The 18,498-nt window shown below is 42.8% G+C and overlaps 1 protein-coding gene across 1 annotated transcript in view; it reads left to right on the top strand.

The window, feature by feature from the left end:
- MARCHF10 (membrane associated ring-CH-type finger 10) overlaps window positions 1-18,498 on the top strand; it is a 78,943-nt gene that overhangs the window by 9,248 nt on the left and 51,197 nt on the right. The window contains exon 3 of the mRNA XM_014860976.3: window positions 4,935-5,054. Coding sequence (XP_014716462.2) covers window positions 4,935-5,054 — 120 coding nt within the window. The remainder of the gene's footprint in view (window positions 1-4,934; window positions 5,055-18,498) is intronic.

The raw sequence follows: 18,498 nt of genomic DNA, 5'->3' as shown, positions 1-18,498 counted from the left end.
GGTTGTCTTTAATATGTGCTGACTATTGGTGAATTAAGCATATAGCAACCCACAGAAACTACTTTGAAGGGAACAGTGACGAGTTAGTTATATTATTTCATCCATCCCTTACCTTGTTCCAGAAAGGATTTAAAGTAGGGGTTTAAGAATCAGTTGCGGGGCCGGCCCCGTGGCCGAGTAGTTGGGTTTGCGCGCTCTGCTTCGGCGGCCCAGGGTTTCGCTGGTCCGAATCCTGGGCGCCGACATGGCACTGCTCACCGGGCCATGCTGAAGTGGCGTCCTGCATACCACAGCTAGAAGGACCCACAACTAAAATATATGCAGCTGTGTACTGGGGGGCTTTGGGGAGAAAAAGAAAAAATTAAAAAATCTTTAAAAAAAAAAAGAATCAGTTGCTTGACTTTAACGACCCCTCAGTAACTTAGTCCATATATGACCTCTGTGGGTTTAGATACTTTACTAAGGTGGACTTTCCATTGGGTGGACGTTGAAACCCTGGGTTGTTAATGAGCTTGACCAGTTACTTGTGGAAATCCCAGCTTTTGCTCACAGTGCAGCAACCTGCTCGGACACCAGGGATTCCCCCATTTCAGGGTGTTCAAATAGTGTAAAACCTAATAACTAGATATGGCTCCCAAATCACATATATTTGCTACATATTCCTTCCTGCGCTTGACTCACCTTTAATGAACTGGCTCAAATTGAAGCCCTTAGAAACTTCCTGTTTACACTATTCCTGCTACATCCTAAAATAACGCTACGGGTTCGTATGCACCAAATTAGCAGGGCCTTTACAGGTCCATGTGCTGGCAGCAGGAGAGGAGGGTTAAACCCACCCTGAGTTATTTTGATGCTACTCCTTTCAGTGGTTGGGTGGGCCCCTTTTGAGAAAACAAGAAATAAACATCTATTTGGCATATTACATGCTATTTCGGAATCTGGTAACTGGTACATAATTATATGCCATCGCAGAATTTGGCTGTTTCTTCAAGGGTGTTCATGCTACATTGCTTTTTTTTCTTTCTTTTGGTCAAACATGTTTATGTAATTTGAGGCAGAATTTAGCCATTAATGTTCACTGGAAAGCTGGAGAGAAAGATTACACTTGCCATTTCAGGATGATTTTCCATAATCTATCAAATGTGTTCAAACAGGTTTCATTTCATGTCACTTATTCTTCCTGATTCTTTTAAGTGCAGATCAAACAGCTGAACACGTCCATATAAACTTATTCAGGACGTGACAGGTGACTATACCAGGTGGTGAGGGCTTAGGAAACATCCACTCAGGGGGTTGAGGGAATGGAGATAATTCAACTTCCCTTCCCATGGGATTCACGTCTGAAGAGCGTGTTTCTCTACTCTTCACAGCTAACACAGGAAAATAAACTCATTTGATGGGAATAGCATGTCAAACTGTTTTTATACCTTTGATTTCTTAACCTCTCAAAACTAGTGAACTTTAATAATGTCACTGATGATAATTAAATCCCCAAACTCTGGATTATGCATGTTAGGACAGAGAACAGCAGCGAAAACTAACCAATCGAAGGCAGTGGTAACTCCCACTTCTCAAAATGCTTGTGGGGTTCAAGTAACGGTACCATTGACAGAGGCCATTGTTGATCGTGTAGAGTTGGGTTGTAGCTATAGGAATGTTTTTTATACCAGAATTATTGGGGTAGGAAGTGTTCCTGTGGTATGTGGCTTCTTAAGGCACCAGGAGCCTGGATGATGACAAGAAGGAGGGGACTGATAAGAAATGAAAGAAACTTTGAGCATCCCTGTGGATTCAGAATACTGTAATGCCTGAGAAAAAGCAGTTTACAGAGGGGCCCTGAGTGACTGACAACAGGATCTGCTCAGTTGGCTGTAGGGGTTTAGGACAACGGGCCTAGGAATCAGACTTCTACTTCTGGGGCAGAAAAACAAGGATGAACCGTAGGCCTGGACAGAAAGATTCTTTCTTCTTCCATGACCAAGATCAGAGTCACATTACTTGGCAAAGGCTGACTTTAGAAATAGAAGTAAATCAAGAAATGAGATGGGAAGCAACAATTAAAAGCCTAGTAATGATACTGATGATGGTGATGGTGATGACAGTGAGTACCTCTGCTAAGCATCTTACTAACAGTGCCTCGTGCTCTCCCAACAACCTTGCAGCACAGGGACATGGCTGTCTTAAGATGAGGGGAGTCAGATCATTGAGGTTAGTCAGCTGGCCCGAGGTCACGATGCTAGAAAGTGGCAGAGTGGGGTTTGTCATGTTTACCAGTATTGAGTTACAGTGAGTCACAAAACCCACGTCATCCCCCACAGGCATACGTGCACATTCTGTGTTCTGCCCCCACAGTGGTAGCTTCTGCTCGGAAGGCAGCCTGACTGCATGTGCTGTAGTCAGAAGGATGGGCTTGGGAGGTAGAGAGGCAGGGGTCTGGGGGCAGCAACACTAAGGAGGAGTGAAGGAGGAAGCCCTGAGTCTCCCCAGAAGGGAGCAATAAGAAGTTACCTGAAGCCTTCAATTTCATGACCGCCCTCAGCCAGTTTTGTCACATGAACAGAAACTTATTTATAGCAATCTAGCTCTAGGCACTTGAAACTGAAGGGGAATATTTTTAGAGTTCCAGGGTATGGGGAGCCCCTGGTGATGATGAATTACGAATCCATTCCTCCTCCTCATCCTATGGATTTCACACTCCTCTGCCCCTGTCACTTCGGGAACCCCAAAGTAGAAGTGACATCAGCATCAACAACAGTGAGAACTCATTCACATTTACCAATAAGAAGAAAACTAGCCCCTGGGGGGAGTATGACCAGGTTCTTGCTGTTTCCAGGACTGGAAGCCTGGACTTGGCTCTGTCCTGTGTTCCCTTTCCTCAGCAAAGCTATACCTTGGAGAGGATCCACATTTGATTTACACAGAAAGATTGCTTGGCTGTCTCAAAATAAAAGTCAGAAAGTACCTACCTTGCTACTGGTTTGTTCCCCTGCTTCTCTATGAGAAGAGGCATAAGGAACCAGGGGGAAAAACTTTTTTCAACGTTGCAAACCATTCTCTTCCTCCTCCCCTTTTGGTAAAGAAATATTTAAGTCGCATGCATTCTTGGAGAGAATTTTCAAAAAACACTCAGCCCACAAAAATTCTGTTCATCCCACAAAGTCGGCCTGGGTCCTGCGTGCATTCGCTAACTCTGGCTCCTCCACTTCCAGTCCGTCAGCATTTTCTTCTTGCGCCTTTAATGCCAGCAGGTTAGGAGAACACAGACATCTGCCGCTTCAGGAAACACCACGCCCCACCAGGGCTCGTCCCGAACAGGAGCTTGATCAGAAGTCATTGTAAAAGGAACAGAAAAAAGGAGGCCCACTTTTAGTTGAACGTCACTAAGCTTTCCAACTGACTTTCTAAGGGTTTACCTTTGTTTATTATTTGGTGTTTGCTTGTTTGATTTATTCTTTATAGTTACTGTCCAGTATTTTTTGGGTTTTCTTGTTTATGCGTTAAAACAAACACTGCCCGGTACTTATTACAATGGCTTACTGTCTATATGGCATAGTTTTTGAAAATAAGATTAACTGTGGGACAGAAAAAAAAAACCCACACCATTTTGGAGTGCTCTCCCTTTCCAAGCAAGGTGGGATGAAACAGCACCTCTCTCCTGGGAATCCAGGACTCCACCTGCTGCAGGTGACCACCTGGCCACTGTGATGAGCCCGGAGGCCAATGCTTCCCCTGCAATTCAGTTGTGAAGCGCACCGTAACTGACTCTGTTCCCAGTGCCAAGTGGGAAATGTTTTCTTAATATCAGGTCATTTCTATTCTTAACCTTGGAGTATATTAGGCTTTCCCCCTGGCGTGAAATTCTGGCAAGTCCTTCTACATCAAGGAAGGAGATGCATTTGCTGACAGAGGGAAAAATGCGAAGGAACCTGTCCTTTCTAATCCCAGCCAGGAAGGGAGAAATTTCAGGTCTCGTTTAGAAACAATATTGTTGATCTTTATGCTGCATTTCCTGAGTATGACAGTGGGTAATTTGGCTCTGGCAGGGCAAAGATGATTCCAATCACTGGATCCATACAAATGCTCTGAGAAGTATAAGTATTTTGGAGTATCTAAAATATCATTTGAAACCCCCACAGCACATGATATCCTTGGGTTTGTTCAGTCTCAATACTGGAGGAGAAATATTTTGATACTAGATTTTATTTTTAAAAATGGAAAATCATTTTTGTTGGTCGTTTTATTTCTATTTTTTGCGTTTGGGGATTGATATTTCCCTCCAAAACAAAAATGCAGTTCAACTAACATTGAATGTTGTAAATGCCAGATGCTGGGGGATTCAAAAGATAAGAGGTGGTCCTTACCCTCGGAGTTCTTACTGATCAGCAGGAGAAACAGGCTCAAAAACAGAACAACTAAATGCAGTAGGAAAAAATTGCATGATTCAAGCTCTGTATGTATAAAGGAGTATGAATTCAGCCCAGGGAAGAGTAGTGAGTCAGGGAAACTACAGCGAAGAGATGCTGTGAGCTGGTTTAGATCAGCAAAAGGCATTCCAAGTGGAAGGAACACCATGTGCTAAGCTCTCATGTCTGAGAATTCCTATCCTGTAACTAGGGTGCAATCCTAGGGAATAGAGTGGAGTGGAGGTGAATATGAGGGAGGAGCTATGAAGAGAATGAGAAAGGGCGGAGCAGTGAATACAGTGCATTAGGTACTACCTTTCTATCTAGGCAGTTGTCGGGTAAATCCCTGACAATGTGCCTCTTAGTATTTATTAAAGCGATAACTAACATTTTTGACCTGGCATTTTGGGCAAAGGGAAAACACTGGGAGATGTACACCATGTAGTTTGTGTTCCTCACAATAGGAATTAAGCATCAAGTTACCAAAGCTAGTTGTAGATCTAAGATAAAGAAAGATTTTTTGTTCTCCAGGCTTGTCTGAGACGACAGGAATGCAGGAGAGACTCAAATGAGAAGAAACGGGATCAACCTGGGGGGCAAGAGACAACTTTTGAGAGATCTAGGTTTTCAAGTGGGTCATCTTCCAAACAGGTACTTAGACCTTTGGGAGAGATTATCCTGATGCCGTGTGTGTGTGAGTGTGTGTGTGCGGGGGGAGGGGGTGTGGGTGGGTGGGTGTGTATGTTACTTAGGGAAAAGCTGATGTTGAAGAATCCTAAAGGTCAGGGAAGGGAGCAACGGGGTCAGGAGCTCCCATTCTGGGTACCACGCCGGCCACTCCTCTTTTATGTGACCTTCCCTCTTCACCCTGCTTGGGCCTCACTCTTCTTTCCTATAGTCTAACCCATTGCATTGTTGAGTCTAGTTTTTATTTTAAATGAATAGAGTAAAATGCAGTAATAACTGAATCATATAACTAGCAATTGTTCAAATATTTTGTCTAGGATGATAATAAATAAGACCAATATAATATAGTTCAATGATGATAATCGTATTAGGTGCCATTATCTGAGTGCTTACAACATTCCAGCACTATGCTGAGCACTTTATACATATTAGCTTATTTAAGTCTCAGAAATCGATACATATTTGCCTCATTTTACAAATGAGAAAACTGAGCCTTAGAAAAGTAACTTTCCCTAAGGTTTCTCAGCTAGCATGTGCTAGAGTAGGGATTCCATTCCACGCAGCCTGACCCCAGAGAGGGTGCTCACTGAGCTAGACAACCATATTTCATGTTTAAGATTTCATCTGCTTAAGAATTTTACTTAACCTGTGTAAGCACCAAATACCACAAGCTGCATTCAACACCGGTTGTTAGCATGGTGAATTGATTTAAGATGAGTAATGTGCCTTTTATGAATTCTTATTTAATATTTCATGCCTGAAATACACTCTCGAGGATGGGTTCTCTCTATGCTATCTGTGGTGTGGATCCCTGAGATAGATCCGGGATACCTGATATCAATCAAGTTCTTCTTGGGATTTCTTCTTTAATCTAGGATGTTCACGCTGCGGTTATTTAATGTTCAAAGGACACCTTAAAACGGCATGATTGATGTTTATGGATGCAGATGTAGCCGTGGGAGAGATCTCCAGTTGCTATTAAGGAACATAAAATCACACGAGAAAATATTTCACCTAGAGTCTGAAGGTGAAAAAGACCATCTTACAATATTGGCAGCACCGAGAACACGTGGCTTCGATCTTTTCCTGTTACTCAAGGACTAAATAGAATGCCTGCTGCTGATTAAACTCAGGGAGTGAGGTTAATCCAAAAATTAAACCTAGTTTGGCCAGAACAACGCATTTTTGGCATTAAGATAATCTCTCACATTTTTGCACTTAGAAACAAAAATCAAGGACAGATAAAAAATGTGATGTCATTTCAGTCAAAGAGTAGCATGTAGCAATCTTCCTAGATTGGAATTACTAAACAAATGGGCAGCTGAGTTCTTCGGTTTTCATGCAGTCTCACGTGCGTAGTCACGGCCATTTTGTGTGGCAATACTCATGCATTTGGGATTTTCTAGGACTTGAAGTTTTCATGCTCCTCTCCACAAACTTTGTCTGGGGGACAAGCTGGTGACAGATTCCTGTAGTTTTCTTCTTCCTGCTATAAAAATTATTCATTCTTTAAATCATCATTGCAAAACACTCAGACCACATTTTAAAAAGGACATAGTTGTATATGTAAAAGTAATTATGGAATAAAGACAAAAATATGTGGCAAAATGCGTAAAACTGGCAATTTCTATTCGAAAATATAAGGACAGGATTTTTTGTTTGCACTATGTCACCCTACCTCAGTATGTCAGAGAACTCAAAACAACATTACTTGTCTAATCTTAATTTTTTCCTGGAAATGATACCCCAAGGGTTTGGGCCTTGACTGTACAAGTGCCTTCCAGCTCGCATCTTCTCTATCAAGAACAGTAACAAAATTGGAATTTTCCACAGTGGAATTCACCTCTGCTTTGCTCTCTGTGTTACAGATATTCTTTGGGGGGTACTGGAGGATTTGCCTCTGGATACAAAAACCCAGGGAGGGCAGGTGAGAGGAAATGTCACTGAAGGCATCGCCCTCAATAGCCATCTGACTTGTGTGCTCATAATGCCCACCCCTCCTGGCTCAGTCCTCCGACTTTTGCATGGTACGAATGAAGCCAGAGATTCCTTAGGAGACTCAAACCCGATTCCAAAATCTTCAGTCCGCAGGATCTGGGTTGCTTTGGAGATTTCCCCTCCTAGATTTGGACCCCTACCCAAATTTCTATGAAAATCTGGTCGTTCTTCAACCTTTATTGTCTGGGCCTGCCCTGCTGTATCTTGAATCCAAAGGGAATGCAGAAGTTATTGAACCTCTTTCTACAGGGTCCTCAATGCCAGGGAGGTCCTGAAGCTGGTCTCCCAGAGGAGGCTGTGAATAAGAATGCCAACACCTCCCAAAGGAGAACTCAGGCCAGACTGATCCAATTTCCAGAGTTCAGTGTATTGAATGTCACATCAGGCACTAGAGTTACGAAAGATCCTCAGTCCGTCAGAAAGGGGCAAGGGAAAGACACAGCTCAGTGAGATGGTGTAAACCCAGCCAAAGCCCTCCTCCCTAGGAGAACATTCCTCTGGGTAATTTCCTTCTAGAGATCGCTGTGGCTGAAAATTCTAAGGAACATTTTGGCTCGGATTTGTGAAGGCAAGTTCATTCTCTGATTGAGTGGGTAGAATGAAAGTGGATTGCTTAATCCGTGGACATTTTTCCACTGTACAGTCACTATGTGAAGCATGGCATCACTGAGCTTTGATGCTTGTATTGCAGTTTCCATCACTTGTTCATTCCTTAACCCAGTCTCAGATTGTCACAGTTTTGATGGGCCTGGAACAAGGGAGGCATTTGCTCTCAAGGAACAGATCCAGCATTGTTGTCATTTCCAGACACCTGTCTAGAAGGGGGCAGACGCCCAAAAGCACAGTTAACTCGGTGGCCACTCCATCATGGCACAGCCTCCTTGCTACCCCCAGTGGCTTTAACCACTGTTAGGCAGAGGTTGTGCTAAATCTAAGTCCGGGATAAAGCAATAACAATCAAGCCTGTGCTGAGATATTCTTAAAGCAATACCTCCTAAATACATTTAAGTTAGTCATGTGACACAGTAGAAAGAACACTTATTGTCAAGGGCCAGCTCTGTCCCTCATTACAGTGTGAATTCAGGCAAACCACTTTGCTTCTAAGCACTTCAATTTCCCATCAAGGAAGTACTTATTATGCTTATCTCGTGGGATCATTGTGAGAAGGAGTGAGACTCTTAAGTGTCCTACTAACGTTAGATTACACTATAAATTGCCTTGCTGTCCGTCTATTCTTGCAAATGATGCTCCAACAGATATCAGCAGAGGAGCAGGTTCTGAAGCTTCTAGAAAACCTTCTTTCACCTCAGTGAGGTCCCAGACCACATTTCCAAAAGCCAACCTAATGTAGCAACTTAATTTTAGACCCTTTCAAAGTTATATACAACCTTGTGAACCGTTTAATCAGATTAGAATTTAACAGGGAAATAAACAGCAGTCTACATAAACCAAAGTCAGATGATTTAATGGACTAAAAGCACAGCAGTTTCTCGATATAAGGAGGAAACAGTGTCCTTCCTTCACAAGCTGCCCTAGGACAGCTGCTGGTCTAGAGGGGCGTGCTGTGATTGACAGGGGCACCAGGATATTTCAGCCTCTCAAACCTTTACAGAGAAAGGACAGGAGCCCTGACTTCCCTACAGAAGTTGATGAAAATGATTCGCCCAGGACTTGGGGCGGGGCGGGGCGGGCAGCAACCTTTTATGAAGAAAATCCCTTCTCATCTTCCAAAATCCTGTATCCTTGCTGGAAGGGACACTGTTCCAAAGGCACAGAGCTCAAGGACTGAGGACATGTCACTGCATTTACTTCCATTTACTTCACTGGCAAAGAAGGTGGAGATCAGCTCTCAGTTTTTCAAGAGCACCGTTTGCTCTGCTAACAGGAATAGGATTATTCCTTTCACCATCAGCAACCAAGCAACTAAATATTTAGATTCCAGGTCACAAGGACCCAACCTTATGTTGAAAGGAGGCATAGGCAGTTAACCTGACTCCGGCAGCAGCTGGCTCTGCCTCAGGCCTGGCTGGCTGGGATGTTTACATCAGTGAGATCACTCGAAATCGCCCAGGAAGCCAGGTAAGCTTAAGAGTGAAGGCGGTTACCCAACACAAACATTTTAATTGTTTTGTCCATAATAATCTGCACAAACTTTGGAGGTTAAAATAAAAAATAAAGCCTTTTCAAGTAACCTGCAGTGGTTTAAAAAGTCAGAATGTCCATCTGTACCTGAGGGCAGCAGAAGTCTAAAACTGTGCTGTCCAATACAGTGGCCACTAGTCACGTGGGGCAATTTAACTTTAAATTTGAATTAATTACAATTAAATGAAAAATTCAGTTCCGTAGTCTCACTGGCCACATTTCATATGCGCAGCAGCCACATGCAGTCCGTGGCTGCCTCACTGTGCCACGCAGATATAGAACATTTCCATCATGGCAGGAAGTTCTATAGGACAGCGCTACTCCAGACTGTGGTCAAATCCAAAAGGCAAAACAAGACCCCATGGGCCAGAAAGGGATTTTGTTTCCCAGAAACTGGCCCTGCATAATCCACAATTCAGTGCTTTGCATACTGCAGCTCCTTGCAAATGTCAGCTCTCCGATGGTGATTCAGCTGTCCGTGAAGGCTGTCTCCATTTGCATTTTGTGTTTTTCTATGACCTGGTATATTTGCATGACTCCTTTCATTACCTATTTATTCAGCCTACCCTGCCTGTGAAACCTTCAGCTTCTCCTCTTTCAAATGGCTCTCGGGGAGTTGTTCTCCCATTAATCTGTCAATGTCAACCTACCAACACCCTTAACGGTGTCATGAAAGCAGCCACAGCTTAGCACATGGCATGTGCGCTCCGTGAGTCACGGTTTTAATTTTCTCTAACTTCTACTTGTCCATTGTCGGATTCCTTGTGGGTTGGGCCGCCTGTCTTTCTGGCCCCAGGCAGTTGTGTGCGGACGAGGCAGGTCACACATGCGCTCACCAGTTCTAACTGCCAGAGGGTCCCACCCTGGGAGGCTGTGAGTCATCTCTAACACCTGGTGTGGTGTTTGTCACAGCCTCCCTCTTGACTCCAGCTCAGACTCTGCGCCCTCGAGGTGTACCTGAGTAATAACGCAGCTCTGCGCATGGCATCTCAAGCCTGAAATGTCATGGAGAGGGAATGTGCAGCCCACGTTTTGACAATGGAGGATCTGTGGGAATTTTCATTTGAGCTTCTTTTCCATTTTAGCTGTTGATCTGTTCACCGTGGCACGTCCCACGAGCGCCTCACACTCAAGATGTTCAATGCATCATCTGCTCCCCTCAAACTGGTTCCTCGACTGAATTGATTTCTCCTCAAGCCAGAACTCTGGAAATTATCTTAGACTCCTCCTCTTTCTGCTCTCCTCACAGTTCACGGCAATCAGACCCCGGAGCCGGACTGTCTTATCTCCTCTCTCTTGAACCTGTCCACCAGCGCCTCCCTTTGCAGGGCCCTGTGGGGTTTTTTTGCCTGAATTGTTGTAGGATTCGTTCCCGCCGTCATTTTGCCTTTCCCTCACCCCTTCCAGCAAGTCTTCCAGGCTGCACAAAGAGTGATCCCTCTAGAAGGAAATTGGATCACGTCACTCCACTACTAAAAATTTTTTAGTGGTTCCCCATTATCTTTGAGACCAAGTTCAAATATCTTAGCAAGGTGCTCAAGGCCCTTGATCTTCCCTGGGAAGAGTTTCCAGAGCTTCTCCTGGAGGTCAGGTGACTGTCCTGGTCCCTTCTTTGTATTCCCGTAACACCCTCTAAGCTCAAGTCAGCCTTGAGGTCCATCTTCCTGTCTGCCTCCTCCCATAGTCTGGGAGCTGCTCAAGAGCAGGTGCTGTTTATTGTTGTATTTCCAATGTCAACCGCATAACAGGAGCTCAATGAATGTTTCAGGGATGTGCGTATGTTGAAGTCATAGTGATACAGCCGTAACAGCCAGAATAGGAATTCTCACCCTGAGCGCGAGAAGAAAGGGGATACTGTTACTCGGAGTGGAGAATGCTCCCTGACCTGGCTTGAAATTATTGAGAGACAGGGAGTTGGCGAGGCTGCCAATGTGCAATGGCCAATTTGGGCTTGAAGGTTAGTCAGTTACAATCAACCGTTTGGAAACCTCCACACTGGTGGTGACCAGAGTAACCAGCTAAAGAGAGTGTTCTTTTCCTGGCATACCACTCTACAAAGGGACAGATGGCTTCCTTAAAGCTCTGGGTAAGAGCTTTTGTCACAATTAGGCAAGAACACAAAGATATAAGAATGGCTGGGTTGCAGCTCTCCACGAACAGAGGAAAGTCCGAACAGCCCAAAGCTGACCCAGGGCTCACTTGTACTTTGTAACAGAGATCGTCTTGTGGTTGAATATTCTTCCAGATAACTCACCAGACTGAACTGGATATTTCTTTTACTATTAGATTATAGATTGATTGGAATAACTGGTGTGGATGCCCCTCTATGGGCAAACCAAGGTGCCAGAGAGCCTTCAACAGCATTAATGGAGCAAAGCCAGCAATGCTTCCTTTCTCCTTCATTTCTGTGCTTTGTCTGAATTCCACTAGGTAATTTTAAAATAGGCCATGGCAGTAAAATGGGGCAACTGTCAGTTTAAATTGCCGCTGCTTCCAGAATGTTGTCGTGCCTTTTTCAGCAGATAAGCAAGACAACCTAGAGTCAGTCCTTCCACCTGGGTGATTCTGCCACGCAGCTGGGTGATACAAACACCAATTGTTATCCCAGCTCAGTGAAATTGTCGGCGCGAGAATTGGTGGCCTCTGACCCAAAGAGTTCCCTGTGTTAATTGGACTCAGTAGCTCAGAAATTGCATGAGGGAAGATTATAATAAAGTGGCTTTTCCTCATTTTATGTAGTGCTATGTATTTCGGTTTACTACATTTTATTAAAATCTCCCTGTTAAAAAATGGTTTTAATTTTTAAAACCAAAAAACTTGTTAGGGGCTGGCCCCGTGGCCGAGTGGTTAAGTTCGCGCGCTCCGCTGCAGGCGGCCCAGTGTTTCGTTAGTTCCAATCCTGGGCGCGGACATGGCACTGCTCATCAGACCAAGCTGAGGCAGCGTCCCACATGCCACAACTAGAAGAACCCACAACGAAGAATACACAACTATGTACCGGGGGGCTTTGGGGAGAAAAAGGAAAAAATAAAAAAATCTTTAAAAAAAAAACCAATTAAAATTCAGATGTCAAAATTTTAAATTAAAAAATTTTAAGTTTTTTCAGTTACAAAATATTACTTAGGTGCATACCTGCATTAAACCTAATTTATAATTTATAACATACAACATGTCATTCTAAAACCTTCTTTTGGTTTGTTTTTATGTTGCTTTATTCATTAAGGAATTATAAATCGCTTGTGTCCAAGACATTGTGTCAGGTGCTGTAGGGAGATAGTAATGAATAAAACCTGCGTGCCCCAACCATTGCCTGGTTCACAGTGCTGGTGAAATAAGATGTTATGTGAATGCCCACAGTTAGAGACAGTATCTGATGAGTGTAACAAGAAGGCAAGGGGGAAACTGGGAAGGCTTCATAAAGGATACAGATTTTCTGCTGGATCTTAAGGCATCGTGGATCAGAGGGCAGGATCTGGGGAGCTGGAAGTGGGGATGGGGAGCTGAGGTAGGGTGGACATTACAGGTGGAAGGAAGAACCTAAGTCAAGGAAGGACGGGCTCATTTGGGAAGGGGTGAGCCGTCCAGTATCCTTGCAGCACGGGAAATGTGCATCAGGCCTCTTTTCAGAGTTTCCCTCCCTAGGGGGCGCTGTTCATATCCCTCGTGCACCCCTTGCTCAGGCTCAGAAGGTGGAGTGGGGTGGGGGCCCTTCTTGCTCCCCCATGCTGCTCCCAGACCACTGCTCCCCAGGCTCTGTTAGAGGCGCTAGTCCACTGAATCTCGTGCTGTTTTATTCCACCGTTCTTGCCCTCCTCATCCACCTCAGTCTCCTGGCCACTCCCCCTTATTCAGTGAAGACTGGCAGTGGCTTGGTCTCTGTCCATCCCATCTCCTGATCTCCTGCCACAATTTGAGATGACTTCAGCATCCACCTGGATAATCCCACCACACCCTGGCTTCTCAGTTCCAGATGCATCGTAAGTGGCCTCCTCCATTCCATTCTACCACCCTCCATAAGGGCACATCCTAGACTGTGTCATCAAGTGAAAGGACTCCAACTCCAAAACTGCCCAATCCTTACCAGCCTCCCAGCTCTCCTGCTCAACCACCTCTGCAACGACATGTTTTCCTCCTCTTAGGAACCTCTGGCCCTTTGTTCCTCTCCCTTTGCACTCTCATTGCCCCTCTGTACTGACTTTCCCTTCCTAAGCAGCCTAGGTTCTGTGCTTGATCCTCTTAATAACTCCCTTACCCTTACTCTTTTTTTCGCATCTCTCTGGCAAAATCTCACCCATCTGTGGTCTCTGGACCCACAACCCAGGCCACTGGCTGCTTATGGAGAAAAATCACCCAACTGAAAAATGGTTCCATTGAAAGGTCACAGCCACCAACCTCCTGGAACTCCTTAATACTGCCCAGTTGCTCTGGTCAACTCTCTCTTCCACTTCAAATCTTCTTCCCTTTCCCCAATCTTCAATCCCTCCTCTCTTCTGCCCTACACCATAGTGGTCCTCCGGTGGAAGCTTCCTCAGCTCACTGCTGCCCAGCCCACCCTCTTCCTTCCTTCCGCACCACCCTCCCCTCATTCCCACCTCTCCACCTGTCCTTAGGATCCCCCTCTTGCTCTCCTCAGGACCATTCCTCCGTCCATCATCCTTCCCCTGCTTGCATCTCTGACTCTCGGAGCACTCCCCTCAGCATTTAATCATGATCTGAGGTCTCCTACCAAAAAAAACCCAGAACAGCCCTTGATCCCACATCCCTTCCTCTTGTTTCTTCTCCTTCACAGCCAAAGTTCTCAGAAGAATTATTTACACTGACTGACTCCATTTCCCCACCTCCTACTCACTCCTCAACCCACTCCAATCTGGCTTCCACACTCGTCATTCCGCAGAAACGGCTCTTCGTCAGATGACTTCCACATCTCTGAATGCGGCAGGTCTCTTCCAGTCCTCACCGCGCTTGACCTCTCGGCAGCTCTGACTCACCCAGCTACTCCATCCTCAAAACACTGCATCCCTGAGCCTCTGCAAAGCCACATTCTTCTCCTGATTTCCTCCCTTGTGTCTGAGGCAGCTCCTCATTCTCTGCTTCTCATCCTCCTCCACTCAGGCTCTGAGTCCTGGAATTCCTCGAGGCTTGGCTCTATTCTCACTCTACACTTGGGGGTTTTGTCCTATTTTTGTATCACAGACCTCTTTGGCAATATGGTGAACTCTCTAGATCCTCTTCTCAGAATAATATTTTCAAATGCATAAAATAAGATACATAAGATTTCAAAGGAAACACTTTTATTGATTTAGTCGTCAAAACATTTTTAGAAATCTCATTTGGTAATATACATGCTTCTTTATTAACACATTAAATAACAAGTGTTAGGCGTAAAGGGTATTTTGAGACATCCGCAACTAATTTAATGAAATGTGAAAATATCTGTGATTTCTATTGGTGACAAAATCACAGGTCCTGCTAATACTTCTGTGGTTTGTTGCCTGCATTTGTAAATGAAAGATATGCTTAAATTTCAGTTAGAGGTTAGTAGAAATAACGATGTAATTTTTTTCCCATCCAAGTTCATGACCCACCCCCAAAAAGGTCTCCTCTGTACATTCTCCTTAGGTTATGTCGTCAAGATTTTAACTGCCAAAGTCAAGATATTATTTGCCAACGACAAATCTGCCTTTCCAACCCAAATCCCACTTTTGATCTCCAGGTCTGAATATCCAACTGTTTACTCAATATCTCTACTGGAATGTCTCAGAGACACCTCAAACCCAACAGGCTTGATGCTAAAGTTCCCAACCTGGCCCTTCTTTCTTCCTTTGTGTGGTATTTCTCTCCTCCTTACCCTCATAATCAATTCATTACCAAGTCCTATTGATTTTACTTCTCCACTATCTGTCTGATCCATCTGTGTGTTTTTCTCTGCTAACCCAGTTAAGTTACTGCAGAGGCCTCCGAACAAGTCTTCACACTTCCGCTCCTGCCCCAAATCCCACTTTCCACACCACAAGTGGAGTGATATTAAGTGGAACTCAGATGGATCACTTTACTTGCTTTCTTAAACCCCTTCTGTGCCTTTCTGTGACTTTTAGAATGGGGACCCAAATCCATCATGTAGCCAGCAAAGCCCTGCAGGAGCTGCTCTATGCTTCATCTACACTGGCTTTGGGTCCTCTTACATGTCAGGCCACCTCCTGCTAAGAGTCTTTGCACATGCTGTTCCCTCTTCTTGCAACACTCACCCCACCTTCCCACCATGTCTTAGATCTCAGCCCAGGTCACTTCCTCAGAGAGGTTTTCCCTGATTACCCTCTTCCCTCAACTGTATCCAGACCCCTCTATCCTAGCTTCTTATGGCTGCCATAATTTTCTTTTTAAAAAATGTATGACTTACAATTTTACATTTATTTAATAATTATTTAAATGATCTACCTCCCCACCTAGATTGTAGGCTCTGGAGGGGCAAAGTCTTTGTTCTGCTCATCATTCTCATATCCCAACATATGTAGTTACGTTACCTTTTCCATGGAGGTTCCCTGTTAGTATCGCTCTATGCTCATCCTAGAGCACCAAGTGTAAGATAAGACGTATCTTTTAACATTGATCTTACATTGACTTTCCTGTATGGATCACTGATCTCTCATTGTTACCACATGATATCATGAAGGGAACAATTTTTTAATCTAATGACATTTATTTCATTAATAGTAGCATTCCCACAAAGTGCCTAGTTTATCCCAGCAGCTCTACAACATCTATATATCTATATTTCTGCTTCACCTCCCCCCCATATTTTACTCTGAGAGCTTCAGAACATATAGAAAAGTTGACAGAATTGTACAATGAATATCCATATGCCCACTACTGAGATTCTACTGTTGTTGGCATTTTCTATGTTTGCTTTATCACTTATCTATCCATCTATCCATCCATTGATCCATTTTGTGTTTTGATGGATTTCAAAGTAAGTTGCAGACTTAAAAACTTCAGCATGCACATCATCACCTAGAGTTGAATATTTGTTTATGGTTTTGGTGCTTTTGATTGTTCATATTTCTTTCCAGTTTTTGTTTTAGAGGTAAAAGTTATCTGCAGTGAATTGTACAAATTTTGAGTAATATTTAATGAGTTTTGACAAATGCACATAACCTTGTAACTCAAACCCCCATCAAGTTTCCATCACCCCATGAATTTCCTCATGCCCCTTCCTAGTCAATTTCTGTCCCTCTCAGAGGCAACCACTGTTCCGAGTGTTTTCACCATAAATTGGTTTTGCCTTTTCTTGTTCCATTTGTTTAAACTGTTTTGAGTTCAACTTTTAAGTCATCTCAGACCCTTTTAGAAATAGGTGGAATATACATTCCAAATAGATGAGATAAATAAACTGTGTAATAATTAAAGTTACTACAAGTTACAAATTAAAATTATAATCTTCTCCCAAAATGACAGACTTTTTAAAAAAGATAATAGTTGGAAAAGTTATGTAGAAACTGGCATTCTCACATACATTTGAAAACGTGAATTGGTACAATATTCCTAGAGGACAATCTGGGAACAAAAAATTTTAAATTTTTGTGATGTTTTTAACTACTAATATAAATTCCCACTTTGGGGAACTTAAAGAGATAATTAAAGATGTGCATAAATATATAAGAATATTCATCATAACACTATTTATCATAGGAAAAAGTTGGAAGCAATGTACATGACCAACAAAAAGAATTATGATAGATGCATACAATGAAGAATATATTCTAAAATGAAAGAGAACTGCTGAGAAATAAACCTTACTGAGCGGGTTTTTTCGTAGAGTAATATTTGTATTGTAATTCCAAAATTATTTCATGTTTATTGCAGAGTAAGACAAATGAATAAATATATTAATATAATTAAGGAATATTTTAAATGTGAGAAAAAAGATAGAAATATAAAATAAAAGAAAGGAAGGAAAAACCTCACACAGTGTTAAATTTTAATTAAAAATATTGCTGTGAACTCATGATTTTTTAATTACATGTTTCTAATTAATTCCATTGAGAAGACTTATGAACAATGTCACTCCAGTAGCAGTGAACACACCTAACATGCAGATATTGATTCTAAATACCATTGTCAACTAAAAGGAACAGAACTTCGGAGAAATAGCTGATTCCAGGTCTGAGGCAGGTAAAGTGCAAGGTGAAGCCATGAGATCTTATTGAATCAGAGAGCAAAGAAGTGCTCAAATACTCAAAGAGCCAACTTGAATGGACTCCTACACACCATTTTTGGTGCAATTTGAGCATATACAGATGTGGTGAGATAACTGAATAAAATATACCCTTGACACCACAATGCTAAATAAATAAGTAAGAAAGATTGGGGGGAAAGGAACATTTTTTAGAGAAGAATGTCAGCTAATAATTGTAGAAGAAACGCTAGAATTTGAAAAATCATCATTTTGCTACCCCAGTGTAATTATCAATTTGGGCAAAGCACACCAAAAGATAACTGAAATCACTGAGTAAATTGTTGTTTATGAATGGCTTACTCAGTGTCAAAGAATCGCCCCATAGATGACCTTCTAATTACAAAGGGGGAGAACGTAGCCTTACGCTGGAGAGATCTAGCAGTCACCACCTCACCCTAAGAGCAAACAGCATTGTTAGGCGCTGGCGTGATGTTGTAAAAGACACCACACCATCTATAGAATATTCCTGCCAAAATGATTAACCAGAATTTGATTATGAGGAAACAAGCAAATTCAGAACATAAGACCTTCTGTGAGGCTGGGACTCTTCAAAACAATAAAAATCATGAAAAAGCAAAAAAGACAGAGAACTAAAGACTGAAGAGACATTATAACTGCATCCAGTGCACGGACCTTGATTGGATCATAGATCATACAAACAGCTAAAAGGATGTTTTGGGGACAATTTGTTGGGAATATGCTCTGCTGTATATATATATACACACATATATATATATAGTATATTACTATGTATACTATAGTATATACTACTATATATAGTATAGTATAATATATATATTAAGTAATGTTATGGAACTATTAAATTTTCTTAGGTGAGTCAATGGTATTGTGGCTTTGTAGGAGAAGGTCTATTTTGATAGGAGATGCATATTGAAGTATTTAGGTGAAGTATCACGAAGTCTAATCACTTTGAAATTGTTCAGAAAAAGAATATATATAGAGAGAGAGAAAGCAAATTGACAAGGTAAAGGGTAATTAGTGTTATCTGTACTATTCTTTCAACTTCTCTGTAGA

Source organism: Equus asinus, chromosome 13 (genome assembly GCF_041296235.1).
Source record: "Equus asinus isolate D_3611 breed Donkey chromosome 13, EquAss-T2T_v2, whole genome shotgun sequence".
NCBI lineage: Eukaryota > Metazoa > Chordata > Mammalia > Perissodactyla > Equidae > Equus > Equus asinus.
The sequence above is the reverse complement of the archived record's forward strand: the minus strand, read 5'-3'. Positions and strand labels throughout refer to the sequence as shown.